General features: G+C 41.1%; 1 protein-coding gene across 9 annotated transcripts in view; it reads right to left on the reverse strand.

Annotated features, from left to right (window-relative positions):
* ZNF280D (zinc finger protein 280D) overlaps window positions 1–9,010 on the reverse strand; it is a 56,250-nt gene extending 47,240 nt beyond the window's left edge. For 3 of the 9 annotated variants that reach the window (XR_011143671.1, XR_011143672.1, XM_068958137.1), the window contains exons 1-2: window positions 8,805–8,969; window positions 2,781–2,926 (exon numbers count right to left, since the gene is read on the reverse strand). Coding sequence is in view for 6 of the 9 variants with exons in the window: in XM_068958137.1 (XP_068814238.1) it covers window positions 2,781–2,919 (139 nt within the window). In the remaining 3 variants the exon portion in view is untranslated. Of the gene's footprint in view, window positions 1–2,780; window positions 2,927–8,804 lie in introns of all 9 variants that reach the window. The other 6 variants (XR_011143673.1, XM_068958135.1, XM_068958138.1 and 3 more) reach the window with 6 other exon arrangements.
* Between the last annotated feature and the right edge of the window lie 1,675 nt (window positions 9,011–10,685).

The raw sequence follows: 10,685 nt of genomic DNA on the forward strand, positions 1-10,685 counted from the left end.
AGATCTAAACAGGTCTGCATGTTTCTAAGACATGAAAAAATGTGTTACTTTATAGTAATATTGCTCTATTCACTTTAACATGACACTAGGAGTATCGATTCACTTCTGCAGTTTTACCTGAACATAACATGTGGTTGTAAACAGATAAGCTTTTTTTAATGTTTGCTATTAAATCTATACCTCACATTTGAATTCTTGAGCAAAATGAAACTAAAGCCTTCCTCTACCTATGAGGAAAAGCCATCCTAACAGTTCTGGTTCACAAAGCACATTCAGCTTCAGGCTGTCTGGTGTACACACAGTTCATATCCTATAACACAATGGTAGATTTAAATGTTTTAAGAAGAACATTTCAGGAAACCAGCGATTTGGAGTTATAACTAGATTTACATGACTCAACTGATACATCACAGACTTCATATTCTCTTTCCTCATCCCTCAAAGTATTATTTGTCTTACATAAAACTGCACTGAACTGTAAGAAAGCTGACATGTAGAACAATATTTTTAAGTAACAACAAGCTACAGCTTACAGCTGTATACAATTGTGAAGAAGCAAGCAAGGAAAACAATCAGTGACTGGATGAGTTGTAGGAAGTTGCAAAACGGAAACAAAGTGTTAATTACTTTTCATCCCAGTCAAACTATTCCTCCAGTACGGCAGGAAGAGGCACTTCACTGTACGTGACACTGTCAGCATGTACAAGTTGGTGATCCTTTATTATTCCTTCAACTTTTCCACATCAGTCTGTATAGAAGTGTTTATTGCATTGCCAAAAGAAAGTTAAAAAGATTGTTGTATATTGCAAAAAAAGTATCTCACAGAAAACTTAAGAACTACATGCAAGCGTCCGTTTGTCACGTGAGCAGAAAGAAATTCTCAAGGAACAACTAAATAAGGGTGATAAGCCAAGCTGAATTTACTGAGGCTTGCCTATCACCAGCGACGACGATTCTGAATACTGAAACCTGACTACTGCCAGGCAGTACTACTTACAAGCCAGAGAAGAACTGATGTCATTCTTCCATAGCTGGTTGGATAGTCAAGTAGGAGATTACCAAGAGAAAAGTTGACAAGAGGGGAGGAAGAAAGATAAAGTAGACAGTTATACCATAACTGACTTGTGTCAGGACTGAGTATGGACAGCACTAGAATAAGACACACACACACTGTAAGCCTGTATCTTTTGCCTAAGTTCTTAAAGTTGCTGAATTATATTAGAAATATAGTTCTCACTTGAAATATGTTTCCATCCTTTATGATTACAACAAAAAATTTTTTTGAAGCTACAGTGAATGCAACGGAACCTGGCGTATTTGTTGCGCCAACGTATGCCTACCCCTTTTGCCTTTGTTCTACTCCATGACCTACTGCTAACATGACCAACAGCAATTCACAGCTCTCTGGACTGCCCATAAAAAAGTTGTTTTTTTTTTTCTTCAAGTTTTCCTAGAAGTTTATATCTCTGTAGAAAACTTCTCAGACTCATCTTCAAATATTTTTCAAGTATTCAAGAGGATATAAATTATTTTTCAAGCACTTTTAAAAACATTCAAGGAGATACACGGTTATAAAAACTATTCTTAGGTGAGACAACTTTAACAACTTCAGTACTTCTTTAATATTTAAAGTGCCATCTATTTCTAAGCTAGTGTAAGAGACTTAAGTAGGCTTACAATCCCAGTGAGTGTCAAAGTAAAATAGAGCTCAGATATGAATCATGTGGCTATGAACTACAAGACTGAAGAACTAGTAAGCAGCTTCAAAGTCCATGCAGCAAGGTGTGGCAGAGAGCCTCGTCTAACCTCTTGCCTCAAGATGCTGGACTGTAAACTATAAACATTCAGAAAATGACTACTGAAATCTCAGACAACTGTAGCAGAGATGAGGCAGAAAGAGAAAGCTAATAAACTTCACTTTGCAACCCTGTGTATTCAATAGCCAGAGAACTCTTAACTCAAACCTCTTAACAATCAGCTACAAGACGGCCATATAGCGAGATTTAAAAGTTTCATTACTAAAGTTAATTTAAGTAACAAAAATACTCTCTTTTACTTACCTGCCAAAGCCCAAGTACAGGACACATATGGAATCCTGACACAGCTGCTGATATCACAACCACCACCTAACTCATGCCCTGCACTGCCTGCATTAGGAGAAAACTACAGAACTTGATGAAAAAAACTTCTTATTTTACAGGAGATGAATTAATTTATTAATAAAAATCTCTTACTTGACAGAGAGCCTTCTACTGTTCTCACGTTACTCACTTTTCCTGATTAAGTCTTTATTACTGGCACTTGAACTTGGCTTTGTCCGAGTGACATCCAGCCATTCAGAATGTCTACCAATACGTTAAGTGTGGGGTGGAGAAAAATAAGAGTCTGCAACATGATGACTTAAATTCATGCATATTACTTCAGTAAGGAGTAACGTATGATATGTATCTACCTACGTATCAGCTATACTAAGAACAACTGCATGGTTTCAGTGTTGCATACTAGGACTTTAGCGATGCCATTTATGCTAAAACCTTCAAGTGTCCTAGTTTTGACTTCAGAGACTTAAGGTTCGAGAAACAGACAACTATGTGTGACCTGGGCCTTCAGAAGGACAATTTCCTAAGAATGCCAATTTTCAGTACATTTAAAGTTCTTTATTTCTCTGAAAACTTAGAAGTCCTTCAATCTTACTGTTAAAAGTTTCATATTTTCAAAGTAACTTCAAAGTCATCCACCCTAAAATAACACTTTCTGTAATTTAAAAATGGATATCTTACATGTACTAGCTGGCTTTGAGCTTGAGATTTCCCCGACAAAGATTGGCTCATCATCATCATCATCCTCCTCCACTTCTTTCACTCTCCTTTGCCATGGTTCTAGCTCCTCTTCTTCACATTCCATAAACAATTCTGCCATCTCGAGACTAGAGAATAATAAGGAAGAAGAAAAAAAAAAAGATTATTGCACTTGACAATAACATTCCCTCAGAACGGTCTACTTATTTTTTCACGTTTTATATAGACTGAACCTTATCCACTATGAAAGATCTTTAAGGACTAACACTCCATCACCTTCCTGATGATTTATTTCGATCCTCATTTTTCTCATTAAAAATGAGGGGGAAAAAATCCCTAAGAATCGCCACACCATTTAAACCATTTCTGGTGTAATCCACCAGTCATCATCCAAAAGATGAAGTTTCCAACATCACAGTAAAAAATACCTCTTTAAATATATTTCTATCCCAGGTAAGTCATTCAAAGACCCTACTGTGAGGAAGCATGTAATGTATCTGTCACAAGTGAGCTACTTAAACACTAGTTAAAACTGTGCTCTCTTTACATCTTAAAACAAACAACCAACACCACTACACTCACACAAATTTCATAAAATTTTGCCAGGACTTTACATATAGTCACATTTTCTTAAAATTTTAAAAAATACTGCATAACATCCTTATAATCGGTTAAAACTGGATAAAAGTTTTGTATAGACTTTCATTAGATTGAGTCCCTTATGCTTGGCGATTAGCTCCTGTGGTGAGGAAAGAAAAAAAAAAAAAGACATATTTAGAAATAGTAATGAAAAAATTGTGTGGCCCTGGGGAATTAACCAAACTATCAGCAGCAGCATTAGTCACAACTGTTTGTTTGTTTTGTTTTTTAAACAAACTGACAGCCAGTGATGTCTTCCATTTTCTATTCACATCCTCCAACATAATCTCGAAAGCATTTCTGAGCAATACAGGAAATATGAAACTATTTCATATTTCTTTAAATACACTACCAACAATCTGACATGCAATGAGGCAAGGGCAATTTTGCAGAAGATGAATGTTTTCATAAAACCACTGGGTCACCTAAGTGGTAACTACGACCAGAACCCCAAAAGAATAGCATTTGCTTTTGTCTAATACTGGAAGTTTCAAAAATTTTGGAGCCAAAGCCACCACCAGGAGCCTTAATTTATTTGACGTCTCCATTTTTCAGTAAAGGGTGTGGAGAGGGAAAGGAAACAATGCAATTTTGGGGTGAAGATCCCAAAAGTAATTCCAGACAAGAGGGGGGATCCAATGGGCAGTTTTGTTAAGTATGTGACATTCAATTTGGCATCGGACTGCTCTGGGAAAACAACAAGAACAACAACCAGAAGAATTTAACAGAGCTGATGATCAACTGAAAAGTATTTCTAGTCTTACCACCAGGTCACTGCTAAAATAAAACAAACACAAAACCACCCCCCCATCACCACCCCACTGCTACCTACCTCTGTCATTGTCATTCTTGTGCTGATGCAACACTTAAACATTCACATTATTATACAGTGATAGTTCTCTGACAGTTTAACTCTTTAAACCTGATGACCATCAGACAAGACCAGCACTAACGTCAATGCAAGAAAGGTGGAAGAGATAGACCTTCGATCTTTCAGCAGCAACACAGGGTTAAACTGACTTATTTATATTGTAAGAAACGTAAACTGCTTTTACCCCAAATACTACATATATTTTGATTAGAACAACTCTTTCCTATCACTTCACAGAGTTTAGCCAAGATTATACTTTGAATAAGAGTGGATTACATCTTGTTTTTGAGCAATAAAATAGCAGTATTAAATCGATCTAAAACATCAGAACAGGGGGGGAAAAAAGTAATGAACAGCGCTAGGACTTTTTTTTTTTTCCTTTTATTGGATAGCACAATCTCCACTTATTCAGAAGTCTTGCATTTTTTTTTCCTACACTTGCAAGCAGGTTGGGAATATATGAGGACAAGACATATTTGTATAGTCATTGATTTAAGAAATACATTGCAAATCCATCGCTGTTTCTGTCATGATCTTGAAACTATTACTGCAACATGCTTGATAAATACTAGTCTTGAAAAAACAATCTAAAATAACTATACTGCCTCAAAGATTAGCATAGAAAAAGGTAGATTACAATTATGACCCAGATTTTGTTCTTTCCTCAAATACATAAAGCCCTAATGTCAAAATTCTCAGTAAATGCCAAAATTCAACATCACCTCTAAAATCTTAGTTCTATTCCTCTATTTATGAACTCTTTGTACTGAATTACATGCAGATCTTTTAGCAATAGATTGTACACAACTCTCATTAACAACTATCAAAGCTTATATACAAGGTGACAGAATCAGTCAGTCATAATCATAAAACTGTTATTTCTTACACTCAATGATTAATCTTATAACATGAAGAGAGTTTTTATTCAACATAGCTTTTTTGTGCTATTCGCCATGATTTTCTACTTTCAAAAATATTTTGAGAGCAACACGTATGTATTAAACGCAGATCAAGTTTATTTTCTGAAAGTATAATTACGTAAAATTGATAACGCCCCTCATTATCTATCAACAGTTTTTAAAGTCTTCAGTACAGATACATAACAAGTGAGAAATAATTTATTCATAAAAACAATAGAAGACTTAACTTCAGGATAGGAGTAATGAGCTGCTAGATTTGGTGATGGACTACAGAAATGAGAAGACTGCAACAGTATATTAATCTCCCAGTATCACAGGGAGCAGACAGAATCCTGCCCCAATTTGCATTAAAGCATGTAGGAGATAAAGGGGCTGCTAATGTTATGTGCTAAGTCCTCAGGGTAGCGTAAAGTAGCAAAGTTGAACTCCTTCATTTATCTGATCAGGGCGCTATAGTTAGACATAGTGCTAGGAAAGAAGAAAATGAGCCACTAGACCAGATTTTTGTTCAGGCAAAAGAGGAAACGAGTGAAGCCACTTTCCACTTTGCTGGGGCAACAGGGACCATATGCCAGGACCTGGAAAGAGAATCAAGACTGACTCTCTTCCTCCATAGGAGGACATTCTCTAGAATGCCTTTAATAGGCAAAGTTTGCTAAAATTCACAGTAAGATGAAAAACTCTTTTCCAACTCTTCTCTCAGGAGCACTGGCTAGGTAAATACGGGGGGGGGGACTTAGAAAAATGTGCTTTATTTGACCTTAGGAAAAAAGTAATCAATTATAAACTTGTTCAGAGAATGCAAGGGGGAGCATAGCTCTTTTATATTAATAAATGAATAAACATCCATAGGTTAGGAGAGTTCTAACATGATATACGTGATAATGTCAGTCCCATTATAAGACAGCTAAAGCAACCTTTTTTCCTTCTTCCTCCTTTCAGTTAAAGGAAAGTAGTTCAATAGGCATGGACATTTGGATAGTTTGATGCTTTGTGACACCTCTTGTGAACCGTTCCATTTTACGGATCAAAATGTGCATCTTAAGGTATTCTCAAAAGGTGATTAAAAAATTAGCACAGCTTGTAAAATGGAAGTGTCAGAATATTTCAGATCTTTTTTTTTTTTCCCAACTCTATGAACACCATGCTTTCACCGATTTTTTTTCCCCACCGGCAACAAAGCCATCCTAAGGAGCTGCTGCACTGCTACTCCTGCACTGTTTCCTCAGTTGTGCTAGTACAACTTTTCATCAGACTCTGAGGTAAACCAATGCAGGTTAAAAATAGACTTGCCTACAAACAATTGTACCAGCATAACTGACAGGCCAAAAAATTAGGGCCTGAAGAATCACAGTTGCAGCAGGGGTATAGGGTCGATAACAGGAGGTATACAGGAATTGCTCAAATTGTCTCTGCTGCCAAGAGAAACGTCCACATATATTTTTAGAGTGCAATTAGCTTCCAAGTTTTCAGCTTTTTAACTAGATTAAAGCAGATCACGCATTCCAGGAATCCTGCTAGTGGTTACTCTCAATGCCAGCAACAACAGTAAATTCCCTCCCACCCCTCACAAATATTTTCCAGTGGAGATTCAGAGTCCACTATAACAAACATAAACCTATTGACAATAGACTTTACTCTCCTTAGGTTATATATATATATATATGAACATATATACAAATACATACATATTCACTTCTGTAACAGTAGTCCAAGCGTCCGAGAGGCCCAAGATGTCAATAAAATGGCACATATATGATCAAATAAAGCATTTAAGCAACATTTCTAACCTAAAAAGTGTGAAAACTGTGACCAAGTTCTTCAAAATATCTTCAAAAATCTCATTACAATCCATAAAGATACCCCTTAAAAGGCAACAACAGTTAGAAGGAAAAAAAGTTTCCTAAGTTTATATGGCCAATGCTTCTACATCTCTGCCCAGCAAGAACTAAGCCTAGTCATGAAAGTTCATTAGGCAGGCACAGATAATCAAAGTCCGGCAAAACATGAGTTCATGGAACACTATTATGCATGCTACATGTTAGACAAGCACTGAAATAAAAAGAACTCATTGTACAAAACAAGAAGAGCACTAACTACAATATAAAATTACAGTGCTTAGAAGAGCATTAATGTGGACATATTTATTTAACATGGCAATTATGTTCAAAGATGACCAATCTTATTAAGCCAGTTGCATTTATATCCTATTCTTCAGTATTAAGATTTACAAGTGTTCACATTAACAGAAACACCAAAACATAAAGAGGAAATATTCTGGAAAAGTGTACTTTGAAGATGTGCAGAAATCAACAATATAGAAAGTGATGACAAATGCAGCAGCAATGAAACTTTAAGTTACTGAAGTCTCATTTATTTATTACTTCAGATGCAATTCACCTGTTCCACTCTTAAGGTTAAGAGAAGGTTCCAACATGGCATTCCCTTGGGTTGATTTAAAATAACTGAAACTGAATGACTAGCAGGAGGTTGGGAAGTACACTTAAAGAGCGAGGGCAACTACCAACAAGAGATTTTTCAGACTAGCCTTGCTTGTTATCTCTCCATAACAGTATTACTATGCAGTAATAGCGTAGTGCGCTATTCTAACACTGTTTTTTCCCAGTTTAATATCAGTACTTCAAATGATCAGTGATGTTATATTATTTGCAGTGACAAATTATAAGGTGAGCATCCACTTCGTATTTCAAGTACCTTCACGCTGAGTCATGTAACTTTGTATTGCGTTAGTTGGAGAAGAGCATGCAACCTATTGCTTCATCTGTACTGTTAGCAACATTGCATTTTTATGGAGCCCTGTGTTTGTTTCAGCGGCAAAGACACGATTATAAAGTGGAAATTGAACCCTGAAATTTAAAAAAGCCACAGCATAGAGCAACTGCCCTTAAGAGAAAAAACAAAAACAACCAACACCACCCTCTCCGCAACGAGAGGGTATAAGCTCCGCCTAGGGAAGGGCAACGCTGGCTTTGCAAACAAGTCAGAAGTTCACACCCCCGGCGCCGAGATGGGCGCGAGGCCGCGGGAAGAAGCCAAGTCCCCGAGGGCAGCTGAGCAGCTGCCGCTCAGCTTGCATCGCCCCTGGCGCCGCTTCCTCTCCGGCGGCCTCACCGCCGCGCGTCCCGCCTCCGAAGCGCCGGGTGACCGCAAGGACTCGGCCGAGGGCTCCAGGTCGGCGGTTTGGACGAGGCCTGCACACCACGGCCGCAGCAGGAGGCGAGGAGGCCCGGCACCGCTGCCAGGGCCGGGGGGCCCGGCCGCGGCCGCCCCGCGGAGGCAGGGCGGAGCGAGCCCTGCCCGGGCCGCCCCCGCGGGCAGCTGCCCCCGCTCCGAGCGAGCGGCGCTGGGACGCCCTGGCGGCCCGGGGTCCCGCTCCGCAGCGGCTCGGGGGCCGCAAGGCCGCGCTCCCACCTAAGATGGCGCCGGCCTCACAGGCGACAATCCCGCCGCGGCCGGCGCGCCGCTGAGCGGCGGCGGCGGCGGCCTCCGCGCGGGGAGGCCCTGGCCGGCCGCGGCGGCGGCGGGCGGGGAGCGGAGTAGAGCGGGCCGGCTTACCGTGCTGCGCGTCTGCGGAGGCCGCGACCGGCCGGCCGGCCGCCTCGCGCACTTCCTCCCAGACCGCCGCGGGGGATGGGAGGCCGCCGCGCTGGCGGAGGCGCCTCACATCGCCGGACCGCGGCGCCCCACCTCAGCCGCCGCCGCCGGGGGAGGGAAGGGGTGGGTGGCGGCGCGGCGCGGCGCCCGGCGCGCTGCCTGACGGGTAGAGCGCAGGTCAGCCCCACGGAGGCGCCGGCTTCCCGGCGGCCGCGGGGGCGGGGCGGGGCCGGGGGCGTGCGCGCGCGCGCCGCCGCCGCGCGCCATGTGCCGCGCCTCACACCCTGCCGCCGTTGGCTGTTGGCCGTTGGGCGCCGCCGTCTCCTCGCGCCGCGTCCGCCTCGCCGAGCCGACGCCCGCGGCCTGGCGTTCGCCCGGGGCCGGCCGCTCTCCGGGAGCTCGACGCCCCGAGCAGCCTCGCCTCAGCGGCTGCCCCTGTGAGTAGAGTAGGCCCCGCTCACAGAGCGAGCGCGCTGCCCGTGCGGGCTGGGCAGAGCGGGTGAAGGCCGCGGGAGGTCGCTGAGGCAGCTCAAGCCTTTGCCTTGCGGTACGGCCAGCCGCACGCACCCGTTATTCCACGCTGCTAGGTGTATAATCAAACAAAACCCAGGCAAAGCTGTACTGGAAGGAAACATGAAATACGAACATCTGAGCTCTAATACAGAATATGCTGTTGGACTCAGTGGAGTTCAGGATACTAAATGTACTTGTTGGAGTGCAAGATACTCAACGTAACGTAGTTCAGACTGGAGGTTCACCCTGTGTGTATGCTGCCATTGTGTTTTTTTCATTGCCATTTACTCAGCGAGTTAAATTGTAGAATCAAAATTCAGATCAGCTGTTCCAAACCTTTACTGAATAGACCATTGCCATAACTTCCAGTGGGACGTAAGTAAATTGCTAGAGCAGACCTTAAATAGCTAGCGAAGCCACCATGTCTAGAGGACACAGTGTCTTAACACACTATATAGCTAAGGGCAGTATTTTCATTCATGTCAGTTAAAATTTTCATAGGAAAAATCTCTCAATCAATGACTAAGTAACTAAGAAATTTAGCCCTCTCGTGACTTTTAGTCTCTGGCTTTTTCTCACCCTGGGCACCTCACATACTAGTTATGATGGTCTAGCCATCTGTCTAAAAAAGCTCTTAAGTTTAGATTTCCTTTTTTAAGCCTTATTGTCTGTTCTACCCCATTTTTTTGTTTTAAGTATGATTCCTCCTGTAGTAAAATATGAAAATATTTCTGGTGAATTTTGAAAACAACTAAAGGGAAAGCATTTAATCAAATGTTATCTGTCTTTCAACTTTTTCAGCCCATGCTTTTCACACCTTATTGTTGGTGAAATCTGCCATAGCTGCCCTCAGACTTACCTGATATATTTAGTGTAAATTCATTCAAATATAGGTATTTTTGGAACAATAAATGAAGTGTCGTTATCCTTTTGAACATAAGCTCTACAGATCAGACGACTGTGTTTAGCCTGGAAAATATTCTTTTCATTTTCACTATTATGTATTAGCATTGAGATGCCTCCAGAGTTCTTTGGAACCTGAGAGAAGAGAAGAAAAAATTAAACAATATCTAGTAATTAAACAATTGCTGCTTAGTAATTATGTAATTAAACCATTTAGTTATTACAATTTAGTAATTAAACAGTTATTAAACTATACCATCCTGCCAAAGTAGGAGAAGAAAAGAAACAGAAACAAATCCTGTTGATTTTTGGCAGAAAATGGAGAAAAAGAATGGGAATCAGAAAGGGGAGCTCATTTTGGCCATAAGTGATTGGTAAGAGAACTCCACCTATCAAAATTCTAATTGTTAGATATAGCCCAGTTAT

This window comes from Struthio camelus, chromosome 12 (assembly GCF_040807025.1).
Source record: "Struthio camelus isolate bStrCam1 chromosome 12, bStrCam1.hap1, whole genome shotgun sequence".
Taxonomy (NCBI): Eukaryota; Metazoa; Chordata; class Aves; order Struthioniformes; family Struthionidae; genus Struthio; species Struthio camelus.